Raw genomic sequence first — 14,983 nt, forward strand, 5'->3', positions numbered from 1 at the left:
GTCTTTTTGAGACAGGGTTTCCCTGTAGCTCCAGCTGTCCTGGAACTCAATATGTAGACCAGGCTGGCCTCAAACTCACAAAGATCCATCCACCTGCCTCTGCCTCCCAGGTGCTGGGATTAAAGGCGTGCGTCACCACGCCGGGCCAGAATACAGCATTTTAATGGCTTTGGTAAGGCTCTTGTTCGATGGCAATCTTAAAAAAAATGTATTAGTAACGGTATGAAATGGAAAAAAAAGGATGAAAGCAGGAGAGAAGAGAGGAAGAGAGTGAAGAGGAAGAAAGCAAGTGAGAGGGAGAGAGATAGTGTGATGCTTGCCCTGTGGCAGGGTTGGGGAATGGGCTCCCAAAACCCTTGTATGATGGGCCGCACCCAGGATCCACCTGTCAGAGCCCTGAAACCAAGTTCTTTTTGAGATATGTGAGTTTCACCTGGGCACAGCTTTTACAATTTCCATCTTTCAGAAGCAAAGTTTTCCACCTGTCATATAATGATTTAATTCCTATTCTACACTTTGAAAGTTCTATACAACAGGATTTTGTGTCGGTATCTTTTTGTTTTCTTTCTTTCCCCTTCCTTCCTTCCTTCCTTCCTTCCTTCCTTCCTTCCTTCCTTCCTTCCTTCCTTCCTTCCTTCCTCCTTCCTTCCTCCCTTCCTCCCTCCCTCCCTTCCTTTTAAAATTAAAAACAAATTTTATTTATTAGTTTTATGTGTTTGAGCGTATTGCTTTCATGTAAGTAGGTGCACCTGTGTCATTCAGTGCCTGAGGAGGGCAGAAGAGGATGTCAGATTCCCTGGGACTGGAGTTATAGATGGTTGTTAGCCACCATGTGGGTACTAGGAATCGAACCTAGATCATCAGCAAGAGCAGTCAGTGCTCTTAACTGCTGAGCCACCTCTCCAGCCCCTCTTTCTTTCTTTTTGAGATAGGGTCTTACTATGCAGCCCTGGTTAGCTTGTAACTCACTATGTAGAGCACACTGGCCTCAAATATGCTATGATTTTCCTGCCTCAGCCTCCTGAGTGCTGAGATTACAAATGTGAACCACTGTGCCCCAGTTCAACATGCTTATTAAGGGTGATGTTAACAGTAGCACTGACTTCTTAGTGAGGCACTATAATTTTGAAGATTGAAAAGGAGCCCAGATCTTTATAAACCAAGGAATACCCCACAAATAGTGACTATCGATTCTGAAATTAGCTGCCCGCAGCAGCAGGAGATAAAGGGTTATAAGAAATCATTTGTATCTCAATGTCATTGGGGGGGGGGTAGTTTTAATGTTGATTGGTTTAAGGGAATTTTTTGTTAAAATTCAGGGCTTCCTGGCCCTTTCTGAGCTAGAGACTCACTTATCAATTGCTTTTTAGTGAAGCATTGTGTAAGAAATTGAAAATGCCAAGCAAAGATTATTAATTAAAAGGATTTTTACGAAAGTCCATTCCCTTTTGTACTTTAGTTAGCACAGAGAGATAACCAGATCCACTGGTTTTAGGTACTTTGTTGGAGGTGTTTCTTTTTGTTTTAGACAAACACACACCATCCCCCAAAGGAAACTGCAGAGAGGTCCATTTGTAGTCATGCTCTGTGCACAAAACCTGCCGGGTCTCGCTTTCTGAGGCTGGAGGGACTGACAGCTTCTAAGTACAGCTTGTCATTATTCATTTTTATTTGTGTGTTCATGATCTATGTGTGTGGTCTCCCATGCTACAGTGTACATAGGGAGGTGAGAGGACATTTTATGGAGTTGGTTGTCTCCGTCCACCTTTATGAGGGTTGTAGGGATTGAATTCAGGTTGCTAGGCTTGCATGGCAAGCATCTTTTCCCACTGAGCCACCTTGCTGATGCTAAGCACAGCCTTTCCTCTATCACTTGAAGCTCTTCTAAAAATAGCACACAAATAATGTGTTTCACAGTAAAGAACCAGATCTAAAACTTTGAGGAAAATTTCATGTTTTTATCTTCGCTTTCCTTAAAGTAATGCCCACATTATACTTTGAGTCCTAGGGACTGGGGTGCCAGACTGTAAGAACATGAGTGACAGGTTATCAAGCTCAGAATGGTCTAAATGCAGAAAGCATTGTCACATGGTATTCTAGTTTGCCTTCAATTGCCCTGACAAAACACTCTGACCAATACCAACTTGGGGAAGAAAGGGTTTATTTATCTTTTACATCTCCCAGGTCACTGTTCATCATGGAGGGACCTCAAGGTAGAAACTCAGGGAAGGAACCTGGAGGCAGGATCTAGAGCATAGGCCATAGAGGAATGCTGCTTACTGGCTTGTTCCCCTGGCTCCTGCTAAAGCTGCTTTCTTTTACAACATAGGTCCACCTGCCCAGGGGTAGCACTGCACATTGGGCTGGGCCCTCCCACATTACTCAATAATCAAGAAAATACCCCACAGACATGGTCACAGGCCAGTTCAAAGGAAGCAATTCCCCAATTAAGACTCCCTCAACCCAGGTGTGTCAAGTTGACAACTAAAACTATCCAGCACACATGGCAAAGAACCACAGTTTTCTGGTGGCTCCCTTAGCCCCTTTGGTGAACAGTAATATATTTATCATTTATTTATTTATTTATTTAATTTTTTGTCTTTTTGAAACAGGGTCTCCCTGTAGCCCCAGCTGGCCTGGAACTTGCTCACTATGTAGACCAGGCTGACCTTGAACTCACAGAGTCACACCTGCCTCTGCCTCCCAAGTGCTGGAATTAAAGGCATGCACCACCACACCTGGCTAGATATTTAGATATTTATTTTTTGAGGATGACCTGACAGGTATCCTGTGAAGTTAAAAGTCTAGTAAAGGGCTTTATCAGTCTTGAGAAAAGAACATGTTCTAGTTTCTTATTCTGTTGCTGTGATAAAATACCCTGACAAAAAGCAACTTTGGCTTTCAGCAGTAGGCTGTAGTTGACCATTTTAGGAAGTCACGGCAGGAGGCATCTAGTCATATCACATCCAAGAGCAGAGAGAAGATAAATGCATGCATGCCTACTTCATTGCTTGCTTGTGCTTAGCTCTATTTCTCTACTTGTATACAGTTCTTGACTCCCTGCCTATGGAATGGTGCAATCCACAGTGGGTTAGGCCTTCACACATCAATTAACTTAATTAAGATAGTCTCCCATAGACATGTCCACAGGTTAACCAAATGTAGACAGTTCCTCATTGAAGCTCTCTTCCCAGGAGATTCTAGGTTGTGCCAAGTAGAGGCTTAAAGCTGACCATCACTGGATACATAGAAAAATGTTGATGCAAATAGTATTGGTTTCTGTTGTTTTTACATAGAAAATATTTCACTGATGCTCTCTCAGACCACCTTTACAGCATCTTTCTGCAACAGGAAAGAGGCAAAGTGATACACTCAGGATTGTGTAATGAAGACCGATAACTGGCAATGTGAGCATCCTACAGGGATGTCCTGGCAGGATGTTTGTTTGGCAGATGCTCTTTGCAGCATCATTTAAAATATCAAACTGTTTCTAGTATTCTCCAAATACGCAAGTCTGCTTTTTTATGCAGTACTAAAACATTTTCACTGTTGTAGCAGCACCTGGAGTCAAGCCTTTAATTACGTTATTTCCTTTTAACTCTAGAGGCCACTGGGGCAGTTTCTTATGACTGCTCAGGCATGAGCCCAGGGCTCTGAACAAGGCCCTGTCCTTTCCATTTTCTCCTTCCTAGATTTTGCTAAGAGACCTCAGGCTTTCACATTCTATTCTTCTGTGAAAGATAGCACTGCCACACCTCTAACCAAAGTGACTATGTTGTTTTAAAAAGCAAATTCAAAGCTAAATGTCTTTCTTATAGGATCCTTCAACAAAGAACCACTGAAGACCCCAGTGAAAGGAAGTTCTGAAATAAGTAACTCCACTGTCCGTTTTTGCAAGACACCGCCTTCAGACAGAGGTGGGAAGGAAAATACTGCTGCCAAAGGCCAGGTAGGTAGAGGGACAAAATGAAGGACCCTCATCCAGGGAAGCTTAGACAACCAAGTCCTGAATATGAGGAAAGAGCTGCTTAGTTGTCCTTGTGAATCAATAAGAAAATGACGGGACAAGTGATGGACTTGAATAGAAGCATTTCATAGAGGAAAAAAATTCCTCACAATACAAGAAAAAGTGTGTGAGGACCACTTAAAAAAGTGAGAATGGAAATAAAAACCAAAGAAGGAAAGATTAAAATATAAGATGATGCAAATCATGCTATGCGTCCTTTTAGCCAAAAGATCTCTTTCTGTTGTGGTTTCTGGCTACAAGGTGTCTTGGTTTGCTCTAGAGTGGCAGCCTAAAAGGCCTCTCAGCATGAATTTCAGTCTTTTTCTAGATGAGGGCTTCTAAAGTTTCCACTTGTGACCCCTTTTCAGCTGAGAAATTTTTATATAACTTTGGGTATATGTGTATATAAAATAGATATACAAATAAAACATATACTGATAATACATAATAAAGAAATTTCTTTTAAACCAATCTTTGGTATGCATATCATCCTACCATTTGTTAAACACGAAAGCAAGTTTGCATACTACTGAGGCGAATGTCCTTGTTCATTTTCTGCTTTACCCTGTCATCATTACATTTTTAGAAAATGCCAATAAATACTTTTCTTTGAATTTATTTCTAATTTTTATGGCTGTTTTGATCAAAATCAGGTGAAAAAAAATGTCAGAAGAGCATTCTATGCACTACCCCAATAAAACGGCATCAGATTTTTCTGTTTATGAAAATTTATGGAACTTACTTAAACTCTCGGTGACTAGCTGTCCCCATTTCCCATGAGTAAAGGTCTGTGCTTGGACTATATACTAAGTAAAATTTTAGGCTAGAAAAATAAAAAAAGTCTTTAGCAGAGTAATTCCTGCTGTGTGGAGTTTCTGAGGTTAAAAATAATGTATGTAAAGGGCTCAGCACTGTTCATCACACAGTGATTTGGTTAAAAATGAAGTTTTATTGTGGTGTTGCCTCTGACAACATGGAAATTTTGAACTATCTAGTGACTTCTCAGTTGTAACTGTCTTCATCCATCACATCTGAGATACACGTATGCCTTCTAAAGAAGTATTTGTTTTATGTGCATTTGTTTCCAGAAATGCCTAAACGAGCTCTTTTTAACCCAGAAGGGGGTTCAACAAATTAATGGAAAAATGCAGCTCTGTGAGGAATCTCAGTGTGTCTGGAAAGGTACTGAACAGAGCCCTGCTCTTTGTCCTTTCTGCCCTCCTCTCTCCCTTCCTTCCTTCCTTCCTTCCTTCCTTCCTTCCTTCCTTCCTTCCTTCCTTCCATTAAATCAACATAATTACAAAATTTGTATAATTCCCATAATCCTATGCTCTAGCCACCTTTGCCCCCACATCCCATTTTCTAGAAGTCTACCACCCTTAGTTCTTGCAGCCATTCCCCAAGTATGTGTAAAAACTTCCTCTGTATTATTTGGTAAACTGCTATATCTTGTAATTTTAGACTTTATCAAGACTCTAGTATAGCGGTAAGAACTTAGTTCTTGCCTTGTTTCTTCAGTTTCTGGATGTAATTATATTATGCTTTGCAAAAATAAGATTAGTAGTCAGAGTTATATTATCATATGTTCACTATGAGCTGTCTTCTTTTCAAGTGGGACTGTTTTACTCACTTGTTTTTTGTCATTTAACACACGTCTGTGAAGCTAGTGTTTCCCCAGTTGCTCTAATGTTTTGTTCCTCACTATCAATAACATTTCTGTGTACTCACCCACACTCCCGTTCCCTCTCTCCCTTGGTGCCTCCCTCTGTGGAACAGGCTACAGACCTGGTCAGTCACAGAGCTGCAATCCTGGGACTTCTCTCTCTGATCCTAGATCTGTGGTTTCTGGAAATGTCTATCATACTCATCTCTGATTCACAGTTTAACTGTAGAGTCCAGTTTCACTCAGCACCGTGAAGTGATTGTCTTTGCTGCCACCTGTGTCACTGTGAGAAGTCCTATGCTACTCTGACTTTCTGTTTCTATGTGCCACCTGCTTTGCCCCTTGGGCCACTGTTAGGAAGACCTGTTATCACCAGTGTTCTAAAGTTTCAAAATGATCAGTTTTGGCATTAATATAATTCTGCCTCATTGTGAGTTAAAAAGCACTGTTTGGTATCTCCTCTACTTAGAGACCCATATACTATAATTCTTGAAAAGCTTCTTGATTTGTTCTTTAATAATATTTAAACTTTTGTTTTTTTCCTTTCCATTTGAAATTATTATGTTAACACTTCCAGACTGATTTTCTGATTTCCTGGGGATTTTTTGGTTCTATTTTTCACCCAATTGTTAACCCCCGCGCCCACTGGCTCCCCTCTGGCAGATTACCCTCTACCTTAATTACCCTCTACCTTGTAACTAAAACTCTAATTTTAGCTATTCTATTTAATTTTTTCTTTGTTATGTGTGTGTATGTCTGTGAGTGTGTGTGTGTGTGTGTGTGTGTGTGTGTGTGTGCACGTGCACACATGTGCTGCTGCCCACAGGGGCCAGAAGCAGTTCCCCTGGAACTGAAGTTACAGACAGTTGTGAGCTTCCCAGTGTGGGTACTAGAAACTAAGGTCTGGTCCTTTGTAATAGTAGCAAAGACCACCCAGCCATCTCTCTAGCCCCCAGCTGATTTTTTTTGAGTCAGGGTCTCACTACATAGCCCAGGCTGGGGTCAAAATCTCTATGTAGCCTAGGCTAACTTTCAACTTTTGATCTTCCTGTCTGTACTTTCTGAGCGCTGAGATTACAAACCATGCCCCACCACTCATGGCACCCTAGTTAAAAAAAAATTTAAGACAAGGCTTCCTTATAATCCCAGTTGGCCTGGATCTCACTATGTAGACCAGAATGACCTCGATCTCACAGAGATCTGCCTGCCCCTACCTGTGCTGGGCTTAAAGACATACACTACTATGCTGAGCTAGTTTTAATTTTTAAAGAGTCATTTCTTAACAACATTCTTTTTACAGTGTTCCATTCATGCTTCATGGATATATCATCTTCTTTAATTTCTCTGAAAATATTCTTTTATGGGTTTCTAGAAGTATGGATGTTTCTCAGTTTATGGTAGGGCTTTGTTCCAAAAATATTCTTGTAAGTTAAAAATATTGTAATTTGAAAATGTGTTTAATACATGGAATCAACCAAACATCACAGTTTCCTTAGCTGCCCCTACCTTAGGCATGCTCAGAACACCCACATTAGTTTACTTATTTCATAGATTGTATTTTTGGTGTTCTATCTAAAAAGTTATCACAAAACCCAAGTTCATTCTTATACAATTTTCTAGGAGAGTTATAGTTTGCATCTGTGATCTATTTTCAGTTAATTTTTGTGAAGAGTGTAAGGTCTGTATCTAGATTCATTTTTTTCATTATGTGACTAGTCAACTGTTTCAGCACCACTGTTGGAAAGTTACCTTTTCTCCATTGCCCACCTTTGCTCCTGTATCAATAACCAGACATTGGTATTAGTATGGGTCTATTTCTAGATTCTCCACTCCTTTTCATTGAACTTTTACCAGTATTATACTGCTTTGATTGAAGCTGGTAAGTCTTGAAGCTGGATCATGTTAGTCTTTTCACTTTGTTCTTCTTGTGTTGTATTGTGTGGATTATTCCTTCTTGTGTCGTAGTGTGTTGACTATTCTGGGTCTTTGTGTCTCTATACAACCTTTAGGATTAGTTTACTAACGCCCATAAAATAACTTGCTAAGAGTCTGACTGGGATTGCGTTGAATCTGTAGATCAAATCGGGAGGAATTTATATGCTGACACAACCAGGTTTTTACTCTTGTATGTGCGAACATCTTTCCTTATATTTGGATTTTCTTTGGTTTCTTTCATCAAAGGGTTTTAGTTTTTCTCATATACATATTGCATATAATTTTTTGAGGTTTATGCCTAAGTATTTTAAATTTTGGCTACTAGTATAAATACTATTTGTTCTGTTTGAAATTCTAATTATTAATGGCATATATGAATGCAGTTGACTTTCGTATGTTAACTTCATATCTTGAACCCATTACTCATTAGTTCTAAGAGCTTTCTTTTTTTAATCTTGATGTTGATTCTTATGTGTGTATGTGTGTGGTGCTGGGGATCCAGCCCAGGTCCTTATGCATGCTAGGCAAGCAGTCTGTGTTGAGCTACATCCTTATCTCTGCTCTTAATTCTTTGGATATTAATTTCTTTAAAAAACCTTTTATGATCTTTCATTAGTAAGCTTGAGTATTTCCAGTAACCTTACAGTTCTGACAGTTGCAGGTCTTCATCGCCAACACTGGGGCAAGCATTTATGAGCAACAATTTGGTTTCTTGGTATAGCAACCATGTGAAACTTTCATGCTTTTATTAAAAGCCACTTAGTCACGGAGAACACAGGTCACTTAAGTTACCTTGCTATCTTGTTTCCTGTTGATATATCATTATCAGCTTGATCATGAGCTGAGGGTTAGAGATAAGAAGATAGTGGTCAGTGGTTTGGACTAGTGGGATCTTTGACAAAAACTTAAAACAAAATAAAAGCTATAATCAAGACCACAGATAGGCATGGCTAAAATTATCTCAAAAGTACTGTGTTCTGGTGTAGTTAGATTGAGAGAAAAGTTAAAATCAATATATCAAAAAACATTTATGGACAAAGACTTAGAGAAGAGTTTATGTTTTCTAGGTAAACATGGCTGTGATGGATATATAGACATGCAAAAATTCACCTTTTTTCAAGAATCTCAATGGATAAGTGAATATTCAAAGCATGACGTAATACTTAGTGTGTTCCCCGGAAGACCGTTCATCTACATTTAGGTCTGACATGCATCTACTTTTAGTTAAAAAGTGCCGTTGAGTAATTTTTAATCTCATTTAAAGTAGTACTGAACTCTTCTTTATTTCCTTTCTTCCTCTGTTCTTTGCATCACAATTTTACCTTACTGACCACTTTCTCATTCTACAATCTCCTAATACCTGCAAGATAAATCTCAGATGTATGGGATCCTAGAGATGTATAGAACTGTTTTTTTTTCCCTTGTAGGTTGCAGAGATGGGTTCAGAAATGAATCCTTCCATCTTGAAAAGTTCAGTGACAAAAACCATTCTATATATCAACCGGAGGTGAAGATTCATCTTACTGGTCTTCGAAATGACTACTGTAAGCTACTGTTTAGATTGCGAATGCAGAAGTTGAAATGACAAGATGCAGCCAGTGGTCTGGTTTAAACTTGAAGTTTGATTCTGGAAGAACCAGATGGCCTTTGTGTCTTATATCCAAATGACGAACCATGCGAAGATGGTTAATGTAGTTGGCTTTTCCTTGTGTTACTTTCATGCTCAGGAATGTATGTTGTTGGGGTGCAAGTATTGTTACTAATTAATGCATTTTTGTTTGATTATAATGTACTGTACTGTTGGTCTACTCTTTTTTTAGAAAAATATTTTTTAATATTTTATTTATTATTTTTATTTTAAGTGTATGAGTGTATTGCATGAATGTATGTGAGAGAACATGTGTCATGCAATGCAATGGTGGTCAAAAGAGGGCTTCGGATTCCCATGGTTCTGGAGTCAAGGATGGTTTGTAATTGCCATGTGGGTGCTGGGAATTGAACCCAGGTCCTCTGCAAGAGCAGTTAGTGCTCTTAACCGCTGAGCCATCTCTCCAGCTTCTTTTTTAGAAAATATTTTATTATTTTTACTTTATGTGTGTGAGTGTATTGCCTGCATGTATGTAAGTGCACCTATGTCATGCAATACCCACAGAGGTCAGAAGAGGGAGTGAGAGCCCCTGGAACTGGAGTTACAGATGGTTGTTAGCTGCCACGTGGGTTCTGGGTCACCACCATGTGGGTTCTGGGACTTGAACCCAGGTCCTCTGTAAGAGCAGCCAGTGCTCTTAACCCCCGAGCCATTTCTCCAGCCCCTGGCTTACTCTTATACATGTATTTTAAATGTGGATAAATCTAATTAATTAAACTGCCACATTGGGTGTGCTTGTAGTCTAGTTAGGAAGACAGTGCTAACTCACAAAACTGACTGCCAACAAGCCAGTGCAGAATGTTAATAATGAATGTTGAGCATGGTGGCACATGCCTTTAATCCCAGCATGCAGGAGGCAGAAGCAGGTAGATCTCTGTGAGATCAAGGCCAGCCTGGTCTACATAGTGAGTTCCAGGTCAGCTGGGGCTGCAAGGAGACCCTGTCTCAAAAAGACAGACAGACAGACAGACAGACACATACACACACACACACACAGAATGTTAATAATGAATGATGGATCTCAGTGAGATCCGGAGCTGTCCAGAAACAATAGAGATGTTCGGACTTTAGCTAGGTCATGAAAGATGGATAGGACTTACAAGGACAGAGGAGGGATGGAGATATTTTTGATATTGTTAACAGCATGGACAGAGGCAGGATGTTGGGAATTAGTCATAATTAATGGGAGTAGAGAGGACTCAATGGGCCTAAGCCTTTGATAGATAGATGCAGATCTTGGAGAAATTCAGAAGTCATGGGTAGAGAGTCAGATTGGGAAGTTGTTGACTGAGAGGAATACCAAAAGAAGATTATGGTGGACTATATAGAACACATTTTGCAGGAGAGAGCACTTAAGTTAATACATGTTTTTGAAGCTGGAGGAAGGTGGTGTCACTGGGAAAACCATTTGGGGAGGGAAGTCTCTTGGAATATTTCATGAGAGGAGGCAGTGAGACACTGAGGAGCTTTGGCAGATCATTGGCAGTGAGTCAGGATGAACTGGCACAAGGACTGGATGGTTAAGTCTGAGTGCAAGAGCTAGTGTGGACTCCCTGGGTGAGGGAGGAGGTGCAGAGGGAGGTGGAACATCCACAGAGAGGATTAAGCAGAAGAAAGCAACAGGCTCAAGTGAGCAGCTCACACTCGTACAGCTCTTCAAGAGAACTTACTGCCAAAACCAACTAGGGAAGGTAAGTTTTCAAGAAACATTAAAAACACACAGCACTCATATTAAAAAGAAGCAGTGGTTTTTGTGCCCGCTTTTCCTTCAAGCCATAGCCTCCTTTCTTCTCTCAACGGTGCAACTTGACAAGAGGTGTTTTCAGTCCCAGCTTCCCATTTCTCAGTTGTCTTAAGCTCATGTTAGTGGGGTTTTAAATCTCATTATTCCATTCATGGGACCTGCTATTTCAAAAACCATCAGTTTGAGACAACTGACCAATCCCTCTGTTTGATAACTCTTTTGAGTTGCTTCCTAGATTTAATTGTTTTTAAATCGACACATAGGCCTCCCCATTTTATAGGCACTGTCTTCTGGTCTTTTTGCTGGTTCTCATTCCTCTTGTGTCTCTCTGAATGTTAATGTACCCAAGGCTTGTTTCTTGGATCTTCTGTACTTCTGTCCTATTTTAATGGATCTATTGACTTTTGGACTATACTTTTTATATTTGTGCCGTAGGTAATATATTGCAACCTAAATGTCCCCAAATTACTGTAGTTGTCATGTGTTTTTACATGACAACCATTGAAAACTCTGCCATTTTTTGGTGGTGCACACCTGTAATCCCAGCACTTGGGAGGTAGAGGCAGGTGGATCTCTATGAGTTCAAGGCCAGCCTGGTCTACATAGTGAGTTCCAGGACAGCTGGGGTTACAGGGAGACCCTGTCTCAAAAAGATAAAAAAGTATAATTTTGAGACTGGCTCAGTGGTTTAAGAGCACTGTTTCTCTTTCTGACAAATGGGGTCTGGCTCCCAATACCCACATTGCTGCTCACAGCCATCTGTAACTCTAGTTCCAGGGGATCCAGTGCCCTCTTCTGGCCTCCTTTGGCACCAGGCACATGGTACACATACATGCAGATAAAACAGACACACAAAATAGCAATAAAATCTTTAAAAAAATTAAAAAGTAAGATTTTGGGTTGAGGAGATGCTTAGTTGATAAAGCACTTGCCTTCTAAGCACGAGGATCTGAGTTTCAGATCTTTCAAACTTAGGTAAAAACTGGGCAGGTGTGGTGTTGTTGGCTTCCTGTACTTCCAGCACTCAGAAGATAGAGAAAAGGAAATCTTTGGGGCAAGTGCTAGCTAGACTAGCCAGAATCAGGAGCTCTGGGTTTAGTGAATGACCCTGCCTCAATAAAGTGGAAAGTGATCAAGGAAGTCACTCAAAATCAACCTCAGGCCTCCACACCTACACTCACACATGTGCATCTGCCCACACACATGAACATGCATGCACATAAGCACATATATCACACTTGTATATACGAAAAAGTAAAAAATTTAAAAGTATTTTAGACAATTTTTTTCTAATTTTTTACTGATTTTTTTTGTGTATTTCGTATAGAACATCCCAAACAATCTTATTCATCTTTATACCCACATTGCAAATGGCACCCTCCCATAACCCCGCTTCCCCCACTGGAGTCCATATACTCTGTCATCTCTGTTACTGTCCACTGTGTTGTCAGTGCCCCCAGCCATTCCCCAGTGCAAGTCCATCCGCTGAGTCTAGTTAGTCTATCTAGAGTCCCTTGTTTTAGGAAAATCAGCTCTTCCTCATCTAGCAGCAATCAGTTGCCAACATTCCTTTAGGTAAGACTGGGGTCTGCTGTTCATTTTCCCAGTTCTATACTGGGTTACTGTCTGGGAGTCTCTTGGGCCATCTTGGCCAACAACTCAAAAGAAGGTATCTCTGGTCTGGTATTGTTTCTTGTTATTTGGCCTTAGGCTATACACATGGACTCTTAAAAGAAATATATTGATCACTTTAATCTTTGGTTATACTTTCCTTTTGGGTGTTTAAGACCATACAGTTGGTCCAAATAAACCAATTTGTTTTTACCCTTAAGGTCATTTGAGGATCTGTTCCTCAGGGGTCACATGGGCTTGGGAGGAGCCTCTGCCTCCTTTCTTTTACCAGTTCCATCTATGTGAAGATAAATCAAAGGACCTGCTCAACCGTGGCTGGCTTCACTTGGAAGCATGGAGGATATGTTTCTTCTTTGTTGATCCTCCTCTTTGTAGACTGGACACTGGTTCAAGTCCATCTGATGGGGTCTCCATGGCCTCTATGAACAAGAGGACAGGTGACTCACCACAGTTATAGGACATTTTGAGAGATGCTCCATAGCCCCCTGGAACTTAGTCTACCTTGGAGGCTGAGTAGCAAAAACTGTCCTTTAAGTCCCTCTGACGAGATTACTATAGGCCTCAAAGTATGGCTGTTAAATACCTAAGAAGGTTAGTTCTAACAGTCTGGTACTTTTAATTACCATGTGCTACATAGATAAACCTTGGGAAAAAACCAGATGTTCTCAGATAAACCTTGCCTAGGCATATATTACATTCTTTGATCTGGTTGTATGCATAATTTGTCAGTAGGTTGTTGGACTAATATGGTTCCCTCTGGTTTTTTAAAACTAGCTAGGCATTGTTTATCTCTCTCACTGTCTAACACCTCTACCATGGTTTCTACATTTTTCCCATTTCTCTCTTAATAATACCCTTCTCCTATGGTCCCATCTCCCTTGAGCTTCTTCTTTCCCTTTACTCTCAAGGTTCCTTATATAACCCTCCCTCCCCTCCCATTTAAATAACCCCATTTTTATCCATATCTTCCTTAGTAACACCTGTTTCCTACTGTTCTTCACTTTCAGGTTCTTTCTTTTCCTTTACCTCCTTCATTCCTTTATCCTGGTTTCTGTAGTTATATCTAGATACATACTCACTTATAAGGATTTGGTCCTTATAAGGATTTGATCCACATATGAGGGAGAACATATGTTTTTTTTTTTTTTTTCTGAGTCTGTTACTTCACTTAGTATAACAGTTTCTAGTTCCATCCATTTACCTGCAAATGTTATGATTTCATCTTTCTTTACTGCTGAGTAGAACTCCATTGTGTAAATATACCTCATTTTCATTATCCACTCGTCAGTTGAGGGACAGTTAGGTTGCTTCCATCTCTTAGCTATTGTGAAAAGAGCAGCAACAAACATGGATGTGCAACTGTCTCTGCAATAGGATGAGTTCTTTGGGTATATGCTAAGGGGGGGTGGTATAACTGGGCCAAATGGTAGGTTCATTTTTAGCTTTTTAAGAGTTCTCCACACTGCTTTCCATAGGGGTTGAACAAATTTACAGCCCTACCAGCAGGGGATGAGTGTTCCCCTTTCCCCACATCCTCTCCAACATTTGGTGTTATTTGTTCTCTTGATCTTAGCCAGTCTGACTGGGGTAAGATGAAATCTTAAAGTGGTTTTAATTTGCATTTCCCTGATTACTAATGATGTTGAACATCTTTTAAGATGCTTCTTAGCTGTCTTCAGTTCTTCTTTTGAGAACTCTCTATTCAGCTCCTTAGCCCATCTTTTAATTGGTTGAGTTCATTATATATTCTGGATGTCAAACCTCTGACAGATGTGTCACTGGTGAAGATATTCTCCCGTTCTGTGGGTTTTCTCTTCACTTCCCTGGTTGCCTCCTTTGATGTACAGAAGGATTTTAGGTTAATGAGGTTCCATTTGTTGATTCTTCGTTTAATGAGGTCCCATTTGTTGATTTTTGACTTTATTTCCTGAGCAATTGATGTCCAGTTTAGAAAACTCCTTTCCTACACCTATATCTTGTAGGTTATTGACAATGTTTTCTTCTAACAGTTTCAGAGTTTCAGGCTTCATATTGAGGTCTTTGATCCATTTGGAGTTGACTTTTGTGCAGGGTGAAAGATAGGGGTTTAGTTTCATTCATCCACAGATGGAGATCCAGTTTTGCCAGCACTATTTGCTGAACACTCTGTCTTTCCTCCAGTGAATATTCCTGGCCCCTTTGTCAAATATCAGGTGGCTGAAATTGCATTTACTCATATTTGGTTCTTCAATTTTGTTTCATTGATCTATGGGTCTATTCTTGTGCCAGTACCATGTTGTTTTTATCACTATAGCTCTGTAATACAGTTTAAAATCTGGTATAGTAATCCCCCCAGCATTGCTCTTAGTGCTCAGA

The 14,983-nt window shown here is 40.2% G+C and overlaps 1 protein-coding gene across 3 annotated transcripts in view; it reads left to right on the plus strand.

Moving 5' to 3' along the window:
* The window catches only part of Cdc20b (cell division cycle 20B), a 68,152-nt gene that overhangs the window by 21,523 nt on the left and 31,646 nt on the right, over nt 1–14,983 (plus strand). For all 3 annotated transcript variants that reach the window (XM_008840397.2, XM_008840398.2, XM_008840399.2), the window contains exons 4-6: nt 3,819–3,949; nt 5,095–5,188; nt 9,032–9,148. In XM_008840397.2, the coding sequence (XP_008838619.1) occupies nt 3,819–3,949; nt 5,095–5,188; nt 9,032–9,148 (342 nt within the window). The remainder of the gene's footprint in view (nt 1–3,818; nt 3,950–5,094; nt 5,189–9,031; nt 9,149–14,983) is intronic.

This window comes from Nannospalax galili, unplaced genomic scaffold (genome assembly GCF_000622305.1).
Source record: "Nannospalax galili isolate Female #2095 unplaced genomic scaffold, S.galili_v1.0 scaffold339, whole genome shotgun sequence".
Lineage (NCBI taxonomy): Eukaryota > Metazoa > Chordata > Mammalia > Rodentia > Spalacidae > Nannospalax > Nannospalax galili.